Here is a 24,109-nt window from a genome sequence, read left to right on the forward strand (position 1 = left end):
AAGGAGAGAACCCAGGAGTCCAGGCTCCCAGCCCCCCCTGCTCTGACCCACCAGCCCCAATTCCCCTCCCAGAGCTGGGGAGAGAACCCAGGCGTCCGGGCTGAATCACGCTCCTGACGGTCTCCCCTTCTCTCGGCAGCTGCCAGCACTCGGACTGGTACTGGTTCACGGGCAGTCACTGCGAGCAAGTCGTGAGCAAGGTGGGCGTGGCAGTGGGGGTTGCACTCGGCCTGGCCGTGCTGCTGCTGGTGATTCTCATCCTGGCCATCTGCCTCTGCTGGCGCCAGCGCTGGAGCGGCAAGCACAGGTGCGGGGGCAGGGCCCGGGGGGCGGGGGCTGGGGAGGCACAGTGGGGCAGGATCTAGCCCATCCCGGACAGGGGTTTGTCTGACCTGCTCTTAGAAACCTCCAGGGATGGCGATTCCACCACCTCCCTGGGCAATTTATTCCCGGGCTTAGCCACCCCGACAGTTGGGAGGTGTTTCCTGATGGCCAACCTAAGCCTCCCTGTGACGCCGCCTGATGTGCTCTCGGAATAAGGAGCAGGATTTCAGCGGCTCCCAGTAAGAACAGACAGAACAAAGTCAGTCACCCAGCAAAATAAAACCAAATCACGCAAGTCTGAGCCTAGCACGGGAGGAAACTGAAGACAGGGACAATCTCACCCTCAGAGTCGATGCAATGAGCTTCTGTCACAGACCAGACTCCTTCCTAGTCTGGGCCCGACCCTTTCCCCGGCGCAGCCCCTGTTCCAGCGCAGGTGGGAGCTGGGGGATTGCTCATGACTGGCCCCCTGTGTCCTGCTCCACCCCCTCTTAGAGCTGTGGCACAAGGTGGGAATCTCCTGTCTCTCTGGGTCCCCGCCCCTGCTAGATGGCAAAGCCCCAGGTGTGAGATGGGTTCCAGTACCAGGGGACGGGGGCACATGTCCTGTGGGACCCCCCCAAGCCTCCATCCTTGGGGCGAGTCCGGAGGCCGATCCCCTCTGATGGGCTCCGTGCGCCAGGCTGGGCTGGGGTCTCGCTCCAGCCCGTTTTGGAACCGGGGAATTTGAGCCATTTGGGGGGATGGAAATTGGAGCTGGGGAGGTGGCAGCCGGGGGCCGCGTGGGGCCGGGCCTGAGGGCTGACGGGCGGTACGGCTGCTCCCTCTGCAGCGTGGCGGACCTGGAGGAGAGCCAGGAGCAGTGGTACAGCAACGAGGAGTGGGAGTGGAAGGCGCCCCCCCCGGGAGTCGCGGCCAGCACCCCGTCCGCCCCCAGCTGGCCAGGTCACGTCCCAGGTGCGTAGCCACATTCCCCGGCTCCGGGCCCCGGCCAGCCTCCCCTCCCCACTCGGGGGTCCTGCTGGGGGGGCGCAGAGCAGCGGGGGGCTGGGAGAGGGTCTGGGTGGAAGGGGGCCGCCTGGGCGGGGGGTTCGGCTGCCACCCCTGAGGCACAAAGATCTGGGAGGAGCCTGAGCTCAGGGGACCGGCCAGGTGCAGCGGGCGCCCGGCCGGACAGACGTGCGGGGGCCGGTGCTGCCAGGAAGGGCTGATCCTGGGGCAGCCTTAGCCGCGGGGGTGGGGCGGGGGGCTGGGGAAGGGAGGGGGTGGAATGGGGGCAGGAGAGGGGGCATGGCAGGGTGGGGTCAGGGGACCAGGGTGTGGTGGGGGAAGGGCAGGAGGGCTGGGACACCAGAGGGGGGAGGAAACTCGCCCCCACCCCCTCCAAAATGGTAGCTGCTGACCCCGTTCTGCGGCCGCTTGCAGAGACTGAGGGCGGCGGCCGCAGCCACAGAGTCTCCTCGTCCTTCCGGCCTTCGCTGGACAAAGTGGACACGTCCCTGCAGGTACTTGGCTAGCGGCAGAGCTGGGCGGGGGGCAGGGCTGGGCTAACAGGGGCTGTGGGTCGGGAGTGGGGGGCACCGGCAGGGCTGGCGGGGGGGGCAGGGCTGGCGGGGGCTGCAGGTCGGGAGTGGGGGGCACCGGCAGGGCTGGCGGGGGGCAGGGCTGGCGGGGGCTGCGGGTCGGGTTGCCAACTTTCTAATCGCACAAAACCCGAACACCTTAGGCCCCGCCTCTTCCCAGAGGCCCCGCCCCCCACTCACTACATTCCCCCTCCCTCGGTGTCTCGCTCTCCCCCCTCACCCTCGTTCACTTTCACTGGGCTGGGGCAGGGAGTTGGGGTGTGGGCGGGGGTGCGGGCTCTGGGGTGGGGCCCTGGATGAGGGGTGTGGGGTGCAGGTGGGAGCTCCAGGATGGGGGGTGGGGCAGAGGGGTTCAGGGTGTGGGAGGCGGCTCTGGGCTGGGGCAGTGGGTTGGGGCGCAGGGGAGGTGAGGGCTCTGGTTGGGGGTGGGGCTGGGGATGAGCGGTTTGGGGTGCAGGAGGGGGCTGTGGGTTTGGGGGGGCTCAGGGCAGGCTCCCGATCGGTGACGCAGCGGGGGGCTAAGGTGAGCTTCCTGCCTGTCCTGACGCCGCGCTGCGCCTTGGAAGCGGCCTGAAGCAGGTCCGGCTCCTAGGCAGAGGCGTGGCAGGCGGCTCTGCATGCTGCTCTTACCCGCAGGCACCGCCCCCGAAGCTTGGGGGGGCTTGGGTGAGTGTCCTGCTGGGGGGCCAGGGAGGGGGCTCCCCTCCCCCTGGCTCACTGCTGCCAGCAAGGAGAGGGTTGGGGGGAGTCCTTCTCTCTGGCCCCCTACTCCAGCCCCAGGGAAGCCTGCCCGCTGCACCCCAAACTCCTTATCCCCAGTCTGGCCCATGTCCTGCACCCCAACTCCCTGTCCCAGCCCAGAGCCTGCACCCAGCACCCAAACCCCCTCCCAGAGCCTGCACCCAGCACCCCAACTCCCCTCTCGCACCCCAACTCCCTGTCCCAGCCCGCACCCAGCACCCCAAACCCCCTCCTAGATCCCGCACCCAGCACCCTAAACCCCCTCCTACACCCCAACTCCCTGTCCCAGCCCAGAGCCCGCACCCAGCACCCCAAACCCCTCCTAGATCCCACACCCAGCACCCCAAACCCCCTCCTAGAGCCTGCACCCAGCACCCAAACCCCCTCCTAGATCCCGCACCCAGCACCCAAATCCCCTCCCGCACCCCAACTCCCTGTCCCAGCCCAGAGCCTGCACCCAACACCCCAAACCCCTCCTAGATCCCACACTCAGCACCCCAAACCCCCTCCTAGATCCCGCACCCAGCACCCTAAACCCCCTCCTACTCCTCCTAAACCCCAACTCCCTGTCCCAGCCCAGAGCCCGCACCCAGCACCCCAAACCCCTCCTAGATCCCACACCCAGCACCCCAAACCCCCTCCTAGATCCCGCACCCAGCACCCAAATCCCCTCCTGCACCCCAACTCCGTCCCAGCCCGCACCCAGCACTCAAACCCCCTCCTAGATCCCACACCCAGCACCCAAATCCCCTCCCGCACCCCAACTCCCTGTCCCAGCACCCCAAACTCCTCCTAGATCCCACACCCAGCACCCCAAACCCCCTCCCGCACCCCAACTCCCTGTCCCAGCCCAGAGCCTGCACCCAACACCCCAAACCCCTCCTAGATCCCGCACCCAGCACCCTAAACCCCCTCCCGCACCCCAACTCCCTGTCCCAGCCCAGAGCCTGCACCCAACACCCCAAACCCCTCCTAGATCCCGCACCCAGCACCCTAAACCCCCTCCTACACCCCAACTCCCTGTCCCAGCCCAGAGCCCGCACCCAGCACCCCAAACCCCTCCTAGATCCCGCACCCAGCACCCTAAACCCCCTCCAACACCCCAACTCCCTGTCCCAGCCCAGAGCCCGCACCCAGCACCCCAAACCCCTCCTAGATCCCACACCCAGCACCCCAACCCCCCACCCCCACCCCAACTCCCTGTCCCAGCCCAGAGCCTGCACCCAACACCCCAAACCCCTCCTAGATCCCACACCCAGCACCCCAAACCCCCTCCTAGATCCTGCACCCAGCACCCAAACCCCCTCCTAGATCCCGCACCCAGCACCCAAACCCCCTCCTGCACCCCAACTCCCTGTCCCAGCCCAGAGCCTGCACCCAGCACCCAACCCCCCTCCCAGAGCCTTAGGCAGGTGTGTGTGTGCGGGGGGGGGGGGTGACTTGGACCCGTTCTGGGCACCACCACCAATGATACAAACCTGCCACCCCTCTCCCCAGACCCAAATTGCCCGGCCCCAGGTGACCCGGCTCTGAGTCCCAGCGGCCGCTCAGGCCCGTGACATCCAGGACCGATCCAGCGGCCGCAGCTGTCGGAGGAGGCTGCTCCCGGGGACCTGCGCCCATCACACCTGCGGAGCTGAGGCCGGGGGGGCCCGGGCCGGACGTGAACCCGGAGCCGCCCCCAGGCCGGTGACTCTCTGCTGCTGAGACCCACCCCCTCATGGGCAGGGACACGGCGGACCCAGGCCTGGCCCAGCGGCCGGGGACTGGCAGGCACGGAGCGGCCGGGATTGGGACCGTGCTGCCGGCGGTGGCGGTGGGACACTGGGCTCTGGGCCATGGTAGCGTCCCCAGCTCTGCCCGAGTCTGGGGGGGGTCCGTTCCTCTTTGGCAGCCCGGTGCCAGGGGCGGGGCGGGGCTTTCCCGGGCCCCGGCTGCCCGCGCTGAGGTTGTTTGCTCAGCGGGTTCAGCAGATGCTTTGTCGAAGAGGAAGAACGGGCAGGCCATGGAGGCGCTGGCTGGCACCCGGCCCCTCTGCCGGTGATTTCCAGGAGGGGGGGGTGTTGTTTACCTCCAATTGTTTCCTTTGCCCTGAGCAAACAGAGGCGGGACGGGGGTAAGGGGAAAGGGGGGTGCGTTCCCAAGGGGTGCCACAGTGAGGCCAGGGGACCCAGGCATCCGGGAGAAGGCAGGACGGCCCATTTCCAGCTGGGAGGGGGTTCTCAGTGAAGACCGGGGACCCAGGCGTCCGGGGGAAGGCAGGACGGCCCGTTTCCAGCTGGGAGGGGGTTCTCAGTGAAGACCGGGGACCCAGGCGTCCGGGGGAAGGCAGGACGGCCCGTTTCCAGCGGGGAGGGGGTTCTCAGTGAAGACCGGGGACCCAGGCGTCCGGGGGAAGGCAGGACGGCCCGTTTCCAGCTGGGAGGGGGTTCTCAGTGAAGACCGGGGACCCGGGCGTCCGGGGGAAGGCAGGACGGCCCGTTTCCAGCTGGGAGGGGGTTCTCAGTGAAGACCGGGGACCCAGGCGTCCGGGGGGAGGCAGGACGGCCCGTTTCCAGCTGGGAGGGGGTTCTCAGTGAAGACCGGGGACCCGGGCGTCCGGGGGAAGGCAGGACGGCCCGTTTCCAGCTGGGAGGGGGTTCTCAGTGAAGACCGGGGACCCGGGCGTCCGGGGGAAGGCAGGACGGCCCGTTTCCAGCTGGGAGGGGGTTCTCAGTGAAGACCGGGGACCCGGGCGTCCGGGGGAAGGCAGGACGGCCCGTTTCCAGCTGGGAGGGGGTTCTCAGTGAAGACCGGGGACCCAGGCGTCCGGGGGAAGGAGCCACGCTGGAGCATTGGCCAGGTCCATTGCTCTGCCCCTGGATCAGATCTCCCCACCCCCGGGTGGGGGCTGCCCCTCCTCATGACAGACCCCCGCAAGCCAGGCCTCCCCCCCCCTCCCCGCATTTTGCTCCCCGAAGCCCCCGGGGACTGAAATCGTGTTAGTGTAAGAAATGAAACTCTGCTGTTGGGATTCTCGGAGGGGGAATTAAAACGGTGAGAAAACGCCAGGCGTGAGCGGGTTTCCTTGCCTGGGGGGGGGATGGGGTTTTGAAAATGGGGCGCTCGTGACCTAAGGCTCCCCAGTGAGGAGCTGTGTCTCCAGCCGAGCCCCCCCCAGGACGTCCAGACAGGGAGTATGACCCCCCCCCCAAATTCAGGGCAGACTCGGGGTGAGAGCAGTGTCGTCCCCCCCCCCCCAGATCTGGCTCATGTCTGCGCTTCGTACCACCCCACCAGGGAGCGGGGGGGGGGGGGTCTGGCGGCTGCCGGGCATCTGTACCCAAACCTGGCTGCTCGGGCTGCCAGGGGGGCGTCTCTGTCCCAGGACCTGGGTGGGGCTGGGTCGGCCCCAATCTGCCCAGCCCGGGGCTGGCTTGTGCCAGCTGGGGAAGCGGTGCCCAAACACCTGAGCAGGCCCCACGTGGCCCTGCTATCGCGGCACGTGACAGCCGAGCCAGATGGCAGCCGGGCAGATAGGGGGGCTGAGTCACGTGAAAAACAAACTTGTGGTGGGGGGGGGAGGGAAGGAGGCGCGGGCAGAGGGCGCGGCGCCAAGGCAAACACTCGAGTGAATAGCCGCCGGCACACCGACATGCCAGCTTGGCACGGTCCCCCGGCTGCTCCGCGCCCACTTGCGGTGCGTTCCCAGGGCTCTGCCCACCCCGAAGACTGGCAGGGAGCCAGCCGTGTGCCAATATTAACGCAGATAAACGGGCCAGCTATCTGGGCAAGATACCGGAGCGGCTGATACGGGACTTGGGTCGTCCCGAATGAAAGCGGGGGTGGGCGTAGTTAAGGGTTTATGGAGGACAGAGCCCGGCAGATTAGCCGGCTCTCCGGGGCGGACGGGATGACAAACGCTAAAGCGAATCGCGTTGACGTCAGAGAGCGTCACTCCCGGGCGGTGCCGGGCTTGGCACCGCACGGCAGGTTGCGAAACAAAACTAGAAGGGCGGCGAAGTAACCGGGCCCCCGCGCGCTGGGTTAGGGGCCGGCTGGAACTGTCGAGGGGGCAGTGGTGGGGCCCGCGGGGATTGGCCCTGGGCTGGTTCCCGTTTTTATCGATCAGCCGGCGGCGGGCGACCCAGCCCGGAGCCCTTCTGGGAGATGCTTTAATCGAGCACGAGCCATTGGGCGCGGTCCGGGGGCGGGGGAGGAGCTGGGTGCATTCTCCGAACTGGGTCTACAAAAACCTACGTGCTAACCCCCCTGGTTCGAGTCGCTCTCTGTTAGAAACCAGTTCGACACCCGGTTCTCCTGCCTGCTCCGGAGGCGCCTGGGCGATGTCAGAGGCCGGGATCCGACCTGGCCTCTGCCTGCCACCTTCCCCGGCGGCGACGGGGCAGCGTGCGCTGGGCGGAGCGGCCCAGCCGCTCCGATGCCCCCGTCAGCCGGGTTTGAACCTGGGTCCCTCCAAGGAGGGAGCCTGTTAGCTGCCGGCAGTAGTAGGGCTGTTATCCCTCAAGAAGAGGCACGGTCCCTCTCGCGGGACCCCCGTCTCCGCAGGAGGGAAGGGCCAGAGCGGGCAGCAGTAGCAGGGCCGTTCTCTCCTGCCCGCTGGGTGCGGCTGGACTTTGAGCCCGGGCGAGGCTGGCAGAGCGGCTGAAGATGGCCGAGAAGACGCTCCTGGCCCATCTTGCCCTCCTGGAAGCAGGCTCCTCGTGTGGCAGACCTTGGACTGGTTTACGACGGCCCCGTGCGGTGCTGATAACCCGGCTGCTGATAAGGGGCCCTGCTGTTCCCGGGCCGTAACCGGGAGCGAGGACTGGCCAGGGTGCGGTGCCTTTATGGCGGCTGAAGGAGGGTGGTGTCTTCCCCTCCCTCCCCGCCGCGATGACACCAGCGCCAGAAATAGACCCAAGGCGCATCCCGTGTCAGCAGCGCTAATTGCGGTGCAAAGATCTGCGGTGCAGGCGGCTGGATTGTCCCGAACTTTTCGCCCTGGGGAGCCCCTTGCAACAGCGCGGCTCCAAGCCAGGCAGGGCGCCCCGCCCCGCCCGCGTCACCGTCCCATCCCGTCCCGCACACCCTGGGGCCTGATCTCAGCTGGGTCTGGGCGGTGCCAGGCCCTATGAGGCTCTGGTTTTGGTCAGGGTCTGGGGGGGGGGGGGGCGCCCGGCCCGACGGGGCCCCGATCTCAGCTCGGAGACAACAGCCCTACTACTGCTGGATGCAGGAGCGGCTGGGGGAGGTTCTCCGGCCTTGAACCCTGTGGGCCTGAGGTGGAGCCCTGTAGACGGAGCGGGCGTCTGGCCCCGGCTTCCTGAAGAAGCAGGAGACGCTGAGGAAACCGTCCCCTCCCAATGCTCAGGCAGTGCCAGGGTGGAGGACAATTTCCACCTAGTCCTGGACAGGTCAGGGCTGTGAGCGACCTTGAGGGGTATTCGGCCCAGCCCCCCCCCCCACCGGAGGGCATCCGGCCCAGCCCCCTCAGGACCAGTAACCCCTGCGCCCAGCCCTGACGGGGGTTTGTCCAACCGGCTCTGACCCCCCCCCCCCCGCGATGGGACCCGCAGGCCGAGCTCAAGTCCCCCCACATCCTCCACGCTGAACGTGCCCGGATTTCTCCTCACCCCCTAGGTCGGGTTTCTCGCCCTTCGATCATCCCCCGGCTGCTCCCCAGTTTGCGCCCAGCTCCCCTGAAGTCCTGCCCTTGGGATGGAAGAATCCCAGGCACTGACACAGACTAGGGACCGAGTGGCCAGGCAGCAGCTCTGCAGAAAAGGACCTGGGGGTTACAGTGGACGAGAAGCTGGATAGGAGTCAGCAGTGGCCCTTGTTGCCAAGGAGGCTAACGGCAACGTGGGCTGTATAAGTAGGGGCATTGCCAGCAGATCGAGGGACGGGATCATTCCCCTCTATTCGGCATTGGTGAAGCCTCATCTGGAGTTACTGTGTCCAGTTTTGGGCCCCGCACTACAAGAAGGATGTGGGAAACTTGGAAAGAGCCCAGTGGAGGGCAACAAAAATGATGAGGGGGCTGGAGCACATGAGTTACGAGGAGAGGCTGAGGGAACTGGGATTGTTTAGTCTGCAGAAGAGAAGAATGAGGGGGGATTTGATAGCTGCTTTCAACTGCCTGAAAGGGGGTTCCAGAGAGGATGGATCTAGACTGTTCTCAGTGGTGGCAGATGACAGAACAAGGAGCAATGGTCTCAAGTTGCAGTGGGGCAGGTCTAGGGTGGATATTAGGAAACACTGTTTCCCTAGGCGGGTGGTGAAGCACTGGAATGGGTTCCCTAGGGAAGGGGTGGGATCTCCACCCTTAGAAGTGTTTAAGGTCCGGCTTGACACAGCCCCGTCTGGGATGATTTAGTTGGGTTTGGTCCTGCTTTGAGCAGGGGGTTGGACTAGATCCCTCCTGAGGTCCCTTTATCTATCTATCTCCATCCACCCCCTCTATCTATCTATCTATCTATCTATCTATCCCCATCCACCCCCTCTATCTATCTATCTATCTATCTATCTATCTATCTATCTATCTATCGGTGCCCCCCCCCCGCAGCCAGCTCCTTCCTTGTTCCTGGGTGTTGCCCGCCAAATTCCTGGTACACGCCTCACTCTGCACTTTGGCTATTGCGCCCTGTTAATTGTCCCTGTCCTAACCCTGCAACATCCTTGCGGGCGCTCGCAGTCTGTGAGCCAAGGGACAAAGGTCCGGGCTGGGTCGCTGATATTCCCCGCGGCGTGTCCGCGCCCTTCAGTTCCCACGCGGCTGCCACCAGGTGAGGGCCGGCTCCGCTCCGCCCCTGAGCGTGGTCCTGCCCGGGCCACCTCTCGGGTCCGACAGCTGCCTTTGCGTCTCTGCACCCAAGCGTTCTGCAGGGCAGGATGAGGAAATTCATTGCCCTCCTGCTCCTCTTCCACTTTGCCTGCTCGGGCATCACGTCAGGTGAGTGGCGCTCAGTCCCGGGGGGCGTTCAGGGAGCGATGGGGATTTGAGGATGGGGAGGAGGGTCCCACTGAAGCCTCTCAGGGTGGAGGTGTGGCTGGGGGGGGGTCTCCCCAAGGCCGCATGGATCTGGGTGTGCCCCGCTGCTCCCCCGCGGCCAGTCCCAGAGCTCAGCCCGTGACAGGCTCCCCCCATCCTCGGCCGGCACAAAGGCGGTTCCCAGCGCGGGTCTCTGCAAGGCGCCCTCGTCTCCCGACCCCGCCGCCTGTCGGGATCCAGCTGCCAGTCCCCCGCTCCCGCCCCACCCAGCGGCGGTTTCCTACATTCATAGCTTCCGAGGCCAGATGGGACCAACGCTCTCATGTGGTCTGACCCCCTGTCGTGCCCGGGCCGGAGAGCTGCCCCCCAAGTCATTCCTGGAGCAGAGCCAGCAGAGAAACAGCCAAGCTTGATTTAACAATTGTCACTGGTGGAGAACGCACCACGGCCCTGGGAAATTGTTCCGAGGGTTAATGACTCCCCCTGTTAAAAACTGACACCTGGATTTGTCTGGCTTCAACTCCCGGCCCTCGGTTTGGGTTAGACCTGCCTCTGCGAGATTGGAGAGCCCGTTGTTAAATATTTGTTCCCCACGTAGGCTGTGATCATGTTACCTCTTCACCTTCTCTTTGAGCTCCCTGAGTCTGGCGTGGGCTGCACCCTCAGCAAGTTCGCAGGTGACACTAAACTGGGAGGAGTGGTTGATATGCTGGAGGGTAGGGATAGGATACAGAGGGACCTAGACAAATCAGAGGATTGGGCCAAAAGAAACCTGATGAGGTTCAACAAGGACAAGTGCAGAGTCCTGCCCTTGGGACGGAAGAATCCCATGCACTGCTACAGACTAGGGACCGAATGGCTGGGCAGCAGTTCTGCAGAAAAGGACCTGGGGGTTACAGTGGACGAGAAGCTGGATAGGAGTCGGCAGTGGCCCTTGTTGCCAAGACGGCCAACGGCATTTTGGGTTGTATAAGTAGGGGCCCCATACTACAAGGAGGATGTGGAAAAATTGGAAAGAGTCCAGCGGAGGGCAACAAAAATGATGAGGGGGCTGGAGCACATGAGTTATGAGGAGAGGCTGAGGGAACTGGGATTGTTTAGTCTGCAGAAGAGAAGAGTGAGGGGGGATTTGATAGCTGCTTTCAACTACCTGAAGGGGGGTTCCAAAGAGGATGGAGCTCGGCTGGTCTCAGTGGTGGCAGATGACAGAACAAGGAGCAATGGTCTCAAGTTGCAGAGGGGGAGGTTTAGGTTGGATATTAGGAAACACTATTTCCCTAGTAGGGTGGTGAAGCACTGGAATGGGTTACCTAGGGAGGTGGTGGAATCTCCTTCCTTAGAGGTTTTTAAGGTCCAGCTTGACAAAGCCCTGGCTGGGATGATTTAGTTGGGAATTGGTCCTGCTCTGAGCAGGGCGTTGGACTAGATCCCTCCTGAGGTCCCTTCCAACCCTGAGATTCTATGATTCTATGAGTCTTTATTGACCGCTCCTCCAAGTTTTGTGTCATCTCCACATTTTATCAGTGGTGATTTATGTTTCCTTCCAGGTAATTGATAAAAATGTTGAACAGAGTAGGGCCAAGAACTGATCCCTGCGGGACTGCACTAGAAACGCACCTGTTTGCTGATCATTCCCCATTTACAGTTGCGTTTTGAGATCTATCAGTTAGCCAGTTTTGGATCCATTCGACGGGTGCCCTGTTCATTTTATATTGTTCTTGCTTCTTCATCAAAATGTCGTGTGGCACCAAATCAAACCCACGTCTAAGTCCATTAGGTCCACCCTATTCCCTTTAGCAACCCAACTTGTAATCTCGTAAAAAAAAGAAATGGGGTTAGTCTGACAGGGTCTATTTTCCATAAACCCAATAGATTCATAGCATCATAGACTGTCCCTGATGGGCATTTGTCCAACCTGTTCTTCAAACCCTTCAGCGATGGGGACCCCTTGGCCTCCTGTGGTGCCTGTTCTGGAGCCGAGCTCCCCTGAGAGTGAGAAAAGGGTTTCCTAAAACCCAGCCAAACTCTGCCCTGCTCCGGATTAACCCCATTGCACCTTGTCCTGCCTTCGGTGGCCATGGAGAACGATCGATCCCGGTCCTCTTTGGAAAATATCTAGAGCCTGTTCTCAGGCCTCTCCCCACTCACTCTTATTTTCTAAAGGCTTTTGTCACCTTTCCTCTTAAGTTGAGTTTTTCGTAACCTCTTAGGCTAATGTGGCCCATCGCAGGAGCTTTGCCTCCGGGCCAGGTCTGCCAGCCCCACCCTTTGCCAGGCTAACGATCAACCCGCTCGTTAGGCAGCAGAGGCGGAGCCTGGCTTGGGGCCCAACCAATGGGGGTGAATGTGGCAATGCACCCATGGAGCAGGGGCACGCCGAGCAATGTAACTGAGCTCCTTCTCTTGGCATCAGTCTTCCTGGGCCAGAGAACAACCAGGGGCTGCTGATGGAAAGGGCGTCGACATCCCTGAAGCGGCCCAGCTGCTACCAGCGAGGTCGAAAATCTCCAGTTGAAACTGGGTTTTGATGGCAAACAGGGTTTTTACCAAAACTTTTTACGGTGTGCGAAAAGTGTCTCTTTAACAACATGAGAATGGCCGTACTCGGTCAGACCAAAAGTCCTTCTTGCCCAAGACCCTGTCATCCGACAGTGGCCCGTACCAGAGTTTCAGGGGGAATGAACAGAACAGGGCACTTTTGGAGACATCAGCTGTCTTCCACGCTTGGCTTCTGGCAGTCAGAGGTTTAGGGTCACCTTGAGCATGAGGTTGCATCCTTGGCCATCTTGACTAGCGTGGTCCTGTCCTCCATGGACTTATCCAGTTCTCCTCTGTTATACTTTTGTCCTTCACAACATCCCCTGGCGATGAGTTCCACAGGTTGGTTGGGCTTTCCAACAGGAAATTTCAACTTCTCATGAGAACAAATCAAGCTCCCCAAAATGGAAATAGTTCTATTTGGAAACGGTGCCGAGATGGTTCATGGGAGTTGAAGTTTGGATGCATCACACCTTCCTTCTCCTCTGCAAACTGGGCTTCCTAGCGGGAGATCACCTCCCATGATGCACCAGTATTTCTCCTCTGGCAAAGCTACCATGGTGCATCATGGGAGATGTAGTCTAGGCAGGCAGCCCAGCCTGTAGAGAAAAGGTGGGGACATGAGGCGCCTGAACTAAGATGTCCATAAGGCAGAGTGGTGACAGTTCCCAGCTGAAATATTTAGAAGTTTGATCTGTCGCCAAAAAATTCCACAATAATTTTGTTTAAAAAATTGCCATGTAATCTCACCCTCCGAGACACACACACAAATACTGAGTGACTGAGCTCAGCTGCGGGTTGTGTCTCAGGTAAGCACGAAAGAAAACCTTGACAGAATCAAGGGATATTATGAAACACTGTTTTTGATTGGAGCAGGGCTGCATCTAGGGAACCCCTTGCTCGAATTTCCCCAAATTTGGTTCAGTAACCCGAGCTCAGGTTCCCATGAGGCACAGCAAAGTTCAAAACATTCCAAGGAAGCATGAGGATCTTGGAGCGCTTAGAAGAGTCAACCCTTCCCAGAATGGGGTTCTCCACCTCAACCACAGCAGGGCCGGCACGCCACAATTATCTATCCATCTCCTTGCATCCCCTCTTCTGTTCTCTGTCTGTCCCCATACATCCCATCTAGCTACCTATCCCGACCCATACATCCCTTCCATTGACATGACAGAAAAGATCGTGTTCTTGGCCATAGCCGCCATGATCACAGACAGAACCACCACAACCATGTTCTGGAAAACGGGGTAAACAGTTTGGGGGCAAAGTTTGCAGACGACACAAAACTACTCCAGATAGTTAAGACTCAGGCAGACTGCGAAGAGCTACAAAAGGATCTCACAAAACTGGGTGACCGGGCAACAAAATGGCAGATGAAATCCAATGTTAATAAATGCAAAGTGATGCACATTGGAAACCATAATCCTAACTGTGCACACAAAATGATGGGGTCTAAATTAGCTGCTATCACTCAAGAAAGATATTTCGCAGTCACTGTGGAGAGTTCGCTGAAAACATCCACTGAATGTGCAGCGGCAGCCGGAAAAGTGACCAGAAAGTTGGGAACCACTAGGGAAGGGATAGAGAATAAGCCCAGAAATATCATATTGCCTCTGTATATATCCATGGGCTGCCCACACCTTGACTACTGCGTGCAGATGCAGTCGCTCCATCTCAAAAACCACATATTGGAATTGGAAAAGAAAAGCGCAACAAAAATGATGAGGGGTGTGGAACAGCTTCTGTATGCGGAGAGATTAAAAAGGTGGGGACAGTTCACATTGGAACCGAGATGACTAAGGGGGGATACGATCGAGGTCTATAAAATCATGATGGGTGCGGAGAAAGTAGATAAAGACGTGTTATTTACTCCCCATAATACAAGAACTAGGGGCCACCCAATGAAATGAACAGGCAGCTGGTTTAAAACAAACACAAGCATGTATTTCTTCACCCAACGCACAATTAACCTGGGGAACTCCCAGCCAGGGGATGTTGTCAAGGCCAAGACTATACCAGGGTTCAAAGAAGAACAAAGCAAATTCCTAGCACATAGGTCCAATGGCTACGAGCCAAGCTGGGCAGAGAACAAACCCCATGCTATGAGTGTTTTCATCCCTGACTGCAAGAGGCTGGGACTGGACAATCGGGCATGAATCACTTGAAATTGCCCTGTTCTGTTCATTCCCTTTGAAGCTCAGGCACTGGCAGATGCAGGCTGACAGGACACTGTGAGGGAGGGAAAACGAGCCTATAACACTGTGCGTGTTGTTATGTTTTCAGCTTCTACAACTATAACCCGAACACGACTGAGACCTTCATCCCTTCCTCCACCATGATGGCCTCCAGCACCAACTCCACCACTCCCACCGCCACCACCAGCCCGGCCTCCGGCCAAAACATCCCCACTCCCACCGCAACCGCCAGCCCGGCCTCCGGCGACACCTTAACCACTGCCGCCACCACCACCCCGGCCTCCGGCGACACCTTAACCACTGCCGCCACCACCACCCCGGCCTCCGGCGACACCTCCACCACTCCCGACGCCACCACCACCCCGGCCTCCGGCGACACCTCCACCACTCCCGACGCCACCACCCCGGCCTCCGGCGACACCTCCACCACTGCCGCCACCACCACCCCGGCCTCCAGTGAAACCTCCACCACTCCCGACGCCACCACCCCGGCCTCCGGCGACACCTCCACCACTCCCGACGCCACCACCCCGGCCTCCGGCGACACCTCCACCACTCCCGACGCCACCACCCCGGCCTCCGGCGACACCTCCACCACTCCCGACGCCACCACCCCGGCCTCCGGTGACACCTCCACCCCGGCCTCCGGCGACACCTCCACCACTGCCGCCACCACAACCCCGGCCTCCAGTGAAACCTCCACCACGCCCGACGCCACCACCACGGCCTCCGGCGACACCTCCACCACTCCCGACGCCACCACCCCGGCCTCCGGCGACACCTCCACCACTCCCGACGCCACCACCCCGGCCTCCGGTGACACCTCCACCCCGGCCTCCGGCGACACCTCCACCACTGCCGCCACCACCACCCCGGCCTCCGGCGACACCTCCACCACTCCCGACGCCACCACCACCCCGGCCTCCGGCGACACCTCCACCACTCCCGACGCCACCACCCCGGCCTCCGGCGACACCTCCACCACTCCCGACGCCACCACCCCGGCCTCCGGCGACACCTCCACCACTCCCCCCGCCACCACAACCCCGGCCTCCAGTGAAACCTCCACCACGCCCGACGCCACCACCCCGGCCTCCGGCGACACCTCCACCACTCCTGACGCCACCACCCCGGCCTCCAGCGACACCTCCACCACTCCCGCCGCCACCACCCCGGCCTCCGGTGACACCTCAACCACTGCCGCCACCACCACCCCGGCCTCCGGCGACACCTCCACCACTCCCGACGCCACCACCCCGGCCTCCGGCGACACCTCCACCACTCCCGACGCCACCACCCCGGCCTCCGGCGACACCTCCACCACTCCCGACGCCACCACCCCGGCCTCCGGCGACACCTCCACCACTCCCGACGCCACCACCCCGGCCTCCGGCGACACCTCCACCACTCCCGACGCCACCACCGGCCCAGCCTCTGGTGAAACCTCCCCCACTCCCACCACCACCACCGTCCCTGCCTCCGGAGAAACCTCCCCCACTCCCACCGCAACCACCCCGGCCTCCGGCGACCCCTTAACCACTGCCGACACCTCCACCCCGGCCTCCGGCGACACCTTAACCACTGCCGCCACCACCACCCCGGCCTCCGGCGACACCTCCACCACTCCCGACGCCACCACGCCGGCCTCCGGTGAAGCCTCCCCCACTCCCACCGCCACCACCCGCCCGGCCTCCGGCGACACCTCCACCACTCCCACCGCCACCACCCCGGCCTCCAGCGACACCTCCACCACTCCCACCGCCACCACCAGCCCGGCCTCCGGCGAAACCTCCCCGACTCCCACCGCCACAACCACCCCGGCCTCCAGCGACACCTCCACCACTCCCCCCGCCACCACCAGCCCGGCCTCCGGCGAAACCTCCCCCACTCCCGCCGCCACCACCAGCCCGGCGTCCGGCGACACCTCCCCCACTCCCACCGCCACCACCAGCCCGGCCTCCGGCGAAACCTCCCCCACTGCCGCCACCACCACCCCGGCCTCCGGCGACACCTCCACCACTCCTGACGCCACCACCCCGGCCTCCAGCGACACCTCCACCACTCCCGCCACCACCACCCCGGCCTCCGGCGACACCTCCACCACTCCCGACACCACCACCCCGGCAACCGGCGAAACCTCCACCACTCCCGACACCACCACCCCGGCCTCCGGCGACACCTCCACCACTCCCGCCGCCACCACCCCGGCCTCCGGCGACACCTCCACCACTGCCGCCACCACCACCCCGGCCTCCGGCGACACCTCCCCCACTCCCCCCGCCCCCACCAACGCCTCCGGCGACACCTACCCCACACCCACCGCCACCACCACCCCGGCCTCCGGCGACACCTCAACCACTGCCACTGCCGCCACCACCACCCCGGCCTCCGGCGACACCTCCACCACTCCCAACGCCACCACCACCCCGGCCTCTGGCGAAACCTCCACCACTCCCACCGCCACGACGAGCTCGGCCTCCGGCGAAACCTCCCCCACTCCCACCGCCACAAGCAGCCCGGCCTCTGGCGACACCTCCACCACTGCCGCCACCACCACCACGGCCTCCGGCGAAACCTCCCCCACTCCCACCGCCACCACCGGCCTGGCCTCCGGCGACACCTCCCCCACTCCCACCGCAACCACCAGCCAGGCCTCCGGCGAAACCTCCACCACTCCCACCGCCACCACCGGCCCGGCCTCCGGCGAAACCTCCCCCACTCCCACCGCCACCACCAGCCCGGCCTCTGGCGAAACCTCCCCACTCCCACCGCCACCACCGGCCCGGCCTCCGGCAAAACCTCCCCCACTCCCCCGCCACCACCAGCCCGATCTCTGTCAAAACCTCCTCCACTCCCACCACCGCCACCACCACTCGGCCTCCGGCGAAACCTCCCCCACTCCCACCGCCACCACCGGCCCGGCCTCCAGCGACACCTCCACCACTCCCACCGCCACCACCAGCCCGGCCTCTGGCGAAACCTCCACCACTGCCACCGCAACCACCAGCCCAGTGTCCGGCGAAACCTCCCCCATTCCCACCGCCACCACCGGCCCGGCCTCCGGCGAACCCTCCACCACTCCCACCACCACAACCAGCCTGGCCTCCGGCGACACCTCCCCCACTCCCGACAGCCACCACCAGCCCGGGCTCCGGCGAAACCACCACCACTCCCACTGCCACCACCGGCCCGGCCTCCGGCGAAATGTCCCCCACTCCCACCGCCACCACCGGCCCGGCCTACGGCGAAACCTCCCCACTCCCACCGCCACAAGCAGCCCGGCCTCCAGAAACACCTCCCCAACTCCCACCGCCACCACCAGCCCGGCCTCCGGCGAAACCTCCACCACTGCCACTGCCACCACCAGCCCGGCCTCCGGCGAAACCTCCCCCACTCCCACCGCCTCCACCTGCCAGGCCTCCGTCGAAACCTCCCCCACTCCCACCGCCACCACCAGCCCGGCCTCCGGCGACACCTCCCCCACTCCCACCGCCACCACCAGCCCGGCCTCCGGAGACACCTCCCCCACTCCCACCGCCACGACCGGCCCGGCCTCCGGCGAAACCTCTCCCACTCCCACCGCCACCACCGGCCCGGGCTCTGGCGAAACCTCCCCCATTCCCACCGCCAACACCGGCCCGGCGTCCGGCGACACCTCCCCCACTCCCACCACCACCACCGGCCCGGCCTCCGCGACACCTCCCCCACTCCCACCGCCACCACCGGCCCGGTCTCCGGAGAATCCTCTCCCACGCTCACCGCCACGACCTGCCCGGCCTCCGGCGAAACCTCCCCCACACCCACCGCCACCACCGGCCCGGCCTCCGGTGAAACCTCTCCCACTGCCACTGCCACCACCAGCCCGGCCTCCGGCGACACCTCCCCCACTCCCACCGCCACGACGAGCTCGGTCTCCGGCGAAAGCTCCCCCACTCCCACCGCCACGACGAGCTCGGTCTCCGGCGAAAGCTCCCCCACTCCCACCGCCACAAGCAGCCCGGACTCTGGCGAAACCTCCCCCACTGCCACTGCCACCACCAGCCCGGCCTCCGGCGAAACCTCCCCACTCCCACCGCCACCACCCCGGCCCGGCCTCCGGCGAAACCTCCCCCACTCCCACGCCACCACCAGCCCGGCCTCCGGCGACACCTCCTCCACTTCCACCGCCACCACCAGCCCGATCTCTGTCAAAACCTCCCCCACTCCCACCACCGCCACCACCAGCTCGGTCTCCGGCGAAACCTCCCTCCACCCACTCCCACCGCCACCACCGCCCGGCCTCCGGCGAAACCTCCCCCACCCACTCCCACCGCCACCACCAGCCCGGCCTCCGGCGAAACCTCCCCCACTCCCACCGCCACCACCGGCCCGGCCTCCGGCGAAGCCTCCCCCACTCCCACCGCCACGACCCGCCGGCCCTCCGGCGAAACCACGCCCACTCCCACCGCCACCACCGGCCCGGGCTCTGGCGAAACCTCCCCCAGTCCCACCGCCAACACCGGCCCGGCGTCCGGCGACACCTCCCCCACTCCCACCACCACCACCGGCCCGGCCTCCGGCGAAACCTCCCCCACTCCCACCGCCCCCCCCCGCCCGGCCTCCGGCGAAACCTCCCCCACACCCACCGCCACCACCGGCCCGGCCTCCGGCGAAACCTCCCCCACACCCACCGCCACCACCGGCCCGGCCTCCGGTGAAACCTCTCCCACTGCCACTGCCACCACCAGCCCGGCCTCCGGCGAAACCTCCCCCACACCCACCGCCACGACGAGCTCGGTCTCCGGCGAAAGCTCCCCCACTCCCACCGCCACGACGAGCTCGGTCTCCGGCGAAAGCTCCCCCACTCCCACCGCCACAAGCAGCCCGGACTCTGGCGAAACCTCCCCCACTGCCACTGCCACCACCAGCCCGGCCTCCGGCGAAACCTCCCCCACTCCCACCGCCACCACCGGCCCGGCCTCCGGCGAAACCTCCCCCACTCCCACCGCCACCACCAGCCCGGCCTCCGGCGACACCTCCTCCACTTCCACCGCCACCACCAGCCCGATCTCTGTCAAAACCTCCCCCACTCCCACCACCGCCACCACCCGCGCCGTCTCCGGCGAAACCTCCCCCACTCCCACCGCCACCACCGACCCGGCCTCCAGCGACACCTCCCCCACTCCCACCGCCACCACCAGCCCGGCCTCCGACAAAACCTCCCCCACTGCCACTGCCACCACCAGCCTGGCCTCTGGCGAAACCTCCCCCACTGCCACCGCAACCACCAGCCCGGAGTCCGGCGAAACCTCCCCCACTCCCACCGCCACCACCAGCCCGGCCTCCGACAAAACCTCCCCCACTCCCACCACCACAACCAGCCCGGCCTCCGGCGACACCTCCCCCACTCCCACCGCCACCACCAGCCCGGCGTCCGGTGAAACCTCCTCCCCACTCCCACCGCCACCACCGGCCCGGCGTCCGGCGAAACCTCCCCCACTCCCACCACCACCACCGGCCCGGCCTCCGGCGAAACCTCCCCCACTCCCACCGCACCCCCCGGCCCGGCCTCCGGCGGACCCTCCCCCACTGCCACTGCCACCACCAGCCCGGCCTCCGGCGAAACCTCCCCCACTTCCACCGCAACCACCAGCCCGGCGTCCGGTGAAACCTCCCCCACTCCCACTGCCACCACCAGCCCGCCCTTCGGCGAAACCTCGCCCACTCCCAACGCCACTACCAGCCCGGCCTCCGGCGACACCTCCCCCACTCCCACGGCCACCCCCAGCCCGGCCTCCGCGAAACCTCCCCCACTCCCCCCGCCACCACCGGCACGGCCTCTGGCGTAACCTCCCCCACTCCCACCGCCTCCACCAGCCCGATCTCCGTCTTAACCTCCCCCACTCCTACCACCGCCACCACCAGCTTGGTCTCCGGCGAAACCTCCCCCACTGCCACCGCAACCACCAGCCCAGCCTCCGGTGTAACCTCCCCGACTCCCACCGCAACCACCAGCCCAGCCTCCGTCGAAAACTCCCCCACTACCACGGCCATCACCAGCGCAGCCTCTGGCGAAACCTCCCCACTTCCACCGCAAGCACCAGCCCGGCCTCCGGCGAAACCTCCCCCACTCCCAGCGCCACCACCGGCCCGGCTTCCGGAGAAACCTCCCCCACTCCCCACCGCAACAACCAGATCTGCCTCCAGCGGCACCTCCGCCACTCCCACCGCTACTACTAGCCCGACCTCTGGTGAAACCTCCCCCACTCCCACCGCCACCACACCAGCCTGGCCTCTGGAGAAACCTCCCCCACTGCCTCAGCCACCACAAGCCCGGCCTTCGACGAAACCTCCCCCACTCCCACCGCCACCACCAGCCCGGCCTCCGACGAAACCTTCTCCACTCCCACCGCCACCACCAGCCCGGCCTCCGGTGTAACCTCCCCCACTCCCACCGCAACCACGAGCCTGGCCTCCGGCGAAAACTCCCCCACTCCCACGGCCACCACCAGCCCAGCCTCTGGCGAAACCTCCCCCACTCCCACCGCAAGCACCAGCGCGGCCTCCGGCGAAACCTCCCCCACTCGCACCGCCACCACCAGTCCGGCATCTGGCGAAACCTCCCCCACTCCCACTGCCACCACCAGCCCGACCTCCGGCGAAACCTCCCCCACTCCCACCGCCACCACCAGCCCGGCCTCCGGCGAAACCTCCCCCACTCCCACCGCCACCACCGGCCCGGCCTCCGGCGACACTTCCCCCACTCCCACCGCCACCACCAGCCCGGCCTCTGGCGAAACCTCCCCCACACCCACCGCCACGACGAGCACGGTCTCCGGCGAACCCTCCCCCACTCCCACCGCCACCACCAGCCAGGCCTCCGGTGACACCTCCCCGACTCCATCCGCCACCACCTGCCCGGCCTCCGGCGACACCTCCCCGACTCCCACCGCCACCACCAGCCCAGCCTCCGGCGAAACCTCCCCCACTCCCACCGCCACCACCGGCCCGGCCTCCGGCGACACTTCCCCCACTCCCACCGCCACCACCAGCCCGGCCTCTGGCGAAACCTCCCCCACTCCCACCGCCACGACGAGCTCGGTCTCCAGCGAAACCTCCCCCACTCCCACCGCCACCACCAGCCCGGCCTCCGGCGACACCTCCCCGACTCCCACCGCCACCACCACCTTGGTCTCCGGCGAAACCTCCCCCACTCCTTCTGCAAGCAGCAGCCCGGCCTCCGGCAACACCTCCCCCACTGCCACCGCCACCACCAGCCCGGCCACCGGCGACACCTCTCCGACTCCCACCGCCACCACCAGCCCAGCCTCCGGCGAAACCTCCCCCACTCCTACTGCAACCAGCAGCCCGGCCTCTGGTGAAACCTCCCCTACGGCCAGTGCAACGACCAGCCCGGCCTCCGGTGTAACCTTCCCCACTCCCACCGCCACCACCAGCCCAGCCTCCGGTGTAACCTTCCCCACTCCCACCGCCACCACCAGCCCGGCCTCCGGAGAAACCTCCCCCACTCCTACTGCAACCAGCAGCCCGGCCTCTGGTGAAACCTCCTCTACGGCCAGTGCAACGACCAGCCGAGCCTCCGGTGTAACCTTCCCCACTCCCACCACCACCACCAGCCCGGCCTCCGGCGGAACCTCCCCCACTCCCACCGGCACCACCAGCCCGGCCTCCCGCGAAACCTCCCCCAGTCCCACTGCCACCACCAGCCCGGCCCCCGGCGACACCTCCCCCACTCCCACAGTCACCACCATCCCGGCCTCTGGCGAAACCTCCCCCACTCCCACAGCCACCACCAGCCCGACTCCCGGCGACACCTCCCCCACTCCCACCGCCACCATCACCAGCCCGGCGTCCGTGAAACCTCCTCTACTCCTACCGCAACCAGCAACCCGGCCTTCGGTGAAACCTCCCCCACGGCCAGCGCAACGACTAGCCCGGCCTCCGGTGAAACCTCCCACAACTCCCACTGCCACCACCAGCCCGGCTTCCGGTGAAACCTCCCCCACTCCTCCCACCAGCAGTCCGGCCTCCGGGGACACCTCCACCAGTCCCGGTGTGACCACGGCCTCCGGGGACACCTCCACCACTCCCGGTGTGACCACGGCCTCCAGTACCATGTCCACCTCTTCTGCCGCCACTACGATGACCTCCGATACCACCACCACCACAGCCCCTGGCACCACCTCCACCTCTCCCACCACCTCAACACAGAGCTCAACTCCCACACCATCCATCTCTTCAGCTGTACCTGCAGGTGAGTTACCCAACATTATGTGACCCCCACTACAATATCCGGGTGTAGTGGTTGCCATGGTCACATGTTTTTCTGGTATATAGTGTGCCTGGAGGGTGGGATGCTGGACAATCAGCATCTTCCCTGCTGCGTCTTTCTCACCAAACCAGTGTATCTGTGTCTACCCATATGGCACATCTTTGCTGTGTTACTTCTGTGGTGATACCCATCAGAATGCAGCCTGAGACAGAGAGGGGCTGGTGAGGTCGGTCAGGGGAGAGACCTTTGTATAATGGGGCAGGTTAATACCAATGCTGGATGGATAGATGAAGAGATAGAGGTGTGTGTCTGAGAATGGGTGGATGGATGGATAAATGGGTGTTTCTGGAGGTGAATGAATGGTTACATAGTGGGTATGTCTGCAGATGGATAAATGTGTAGATAGTGGGGTGTTGGGGGATAGGTGGATGGATGTATAGGTGAGTCTGGAGATGGATGGATGGGTGGATGTGTGTGGATGGATGAATGGGAAGATGTGTCTGAGGATGGATGGATGGGTATGTCTAGGGATGGATGGATGGGTGGGAGGATGGATGGATGGGTGTGGCTGGGCATAGGTGGATAGATTAAGAGATTTTTCTGGGGATGGATGGATGAATGTATGGATGTGTGTGTGCAGGTTTTTTATGGGGGGGGCAATACTGGGGGAGGGGGGTTCGGAGACCCACCTCACACTCAGGGGTCTCTTCCAGTCGATTGCCAGAATGGGGGAACCTACGATGAAACCTACAAGAAATGCCTCTGCAAGAGTGAATTCAACGGGCCGCTCTGCCAGTTTGCCAACGACGTGATAGCCACCAACGTGAGTAAGTGCCTCCATTTCCTTTCGGGGCGACGTGCGCCCCAGTGACCGCACGCCTGGCTCCGGGTAGGCTCTTCACGGGCAGATCCCAAAGTGCTCTTCCCCAGGCAGGTCACTCCCGTTACGCCCAGGCCCCAGCCGGGGGAAGCCAGGGACAGCATAGCAGTGCTCATCTTCGGCGTCCCTGTTCACTGATCCCTACCGGGGAAGGGCCGAGGATCAATGGGCGGCCGTCGGTGGGCCGGGTGGTCGTCAGGCTGCGACGCGGGGCCGGTGGGGGGCTGGGGCGGGTTATGGCGCTAGACGGGGGATGCCTGTCACGGTTTCCGTGGCTGTTTCAGGTACAATCAAGGCTGAGGTGGACGTTCAAGTGAAGGTGACCAACCAGAACTTCACGGAGGAGCTGAACAATAAATCCTCTGCAGTTTATATTACGTTCGAGAACAATTTCAAAGAGCAGGTGAGGCCCAGGGGGAGGAGAAAGATTTATTCTGCCCTCTCACTGCGGCTGTCGGTTCCTCTGGCCCGTTTTATGCAGGAACGGGGGGGATTTTTTTGCCTTGCAGATGGATGTGGTGTACGAGGGCGTGACTGGGTACCAGGGCGTTGTCATCCTGAACCTGAGGTGAGTGTCTGCCCAGAAACTAAGCTGCCCCCGCT

At 64.5% G+C, this 24,109-nt stretch overlaps 1 protein-coding gene and 1 long non-coding RNA gene across 2 annotated transcripts in view; both read left to right on the top strand.

Annotated features, from left to right (window-relative positions):
• LOC123357540 (mucin-3A-like) overlaps positions 1-24,109 on the top strand; it is a 40,295-nt gene that overhangs the window by 9,001 nt on the left and 7,185 nt on the right. The window contains 21 exon segments of the mRNA XM_045000708.1: positions 140-307; positions 1,157-1,281; positions 1,750-1,829; positions 11,832-12,006; positions 13,292-13,406; positions 14,443-17,116; positions 17,306-17,481; positions 17,483-17,627; positions 17,771-17,917; positions 18,244-18,420; positions 18,957-19,325; positions 19,397-19,455; positions 19,580-19,673; positions 19,934-20,178; positions 20,529-20,611; positions 20,614-21,038; positions 21,210-21,936; positions 22,141-22,608; positions 23,340-23,453; positions 23,791-23,909; positions 24,016-24,074. Of these exon segments, the coding sequence (XP_044856643.1) occupies positions 140-307; positions 1,157-1,281; positions 1,750-1,829; positions 11,832-12,006; positions 13,292-13,406; positions 14,443-17,116; positions 17,306-17,481; positions 17,483-17,627; positions 17,771-17,917; positions 18,244-18,420; positions 18,957-19,325; positions 19,397-19,455; positions 19,580-19,673; positions 19,934-20,178; positions 20,529-20,611; positions 20,614-21,038; positions 21,210-21,936; positions 22,141-22,608; positions 23,340-23,453; positions 23,791-23,909; positions 24,016-24,074 (6,744 nt within the window).
• Positions 196-4,576, top strand: LOC123357542. The gene is made up of 4 exons (XR_006575568.1): positions 196-307; positions 1,157-1,281; positions 1,750-1,829; positions 4,146-4,576. It is a non-coding gene; the product is annotated as an uncharacterized LOC123357542 (long non-coding RNA).

Source organism: Mauremys mutica, unplaced genomic scaffold, assembly GCF_020497125.1.
Source record: "Mauremys mutica isolate MM-2020 ecotype Southern unplaced genomic scaffold, ASM2049712v1 000752F_np12_obj, whole genome shotgun sequence".
Lineage (NCBI taxonomy): Eukaryota > Metazoa > Chordata > Testudines > Geoemydidae > Mauremys > Mauremys mutica.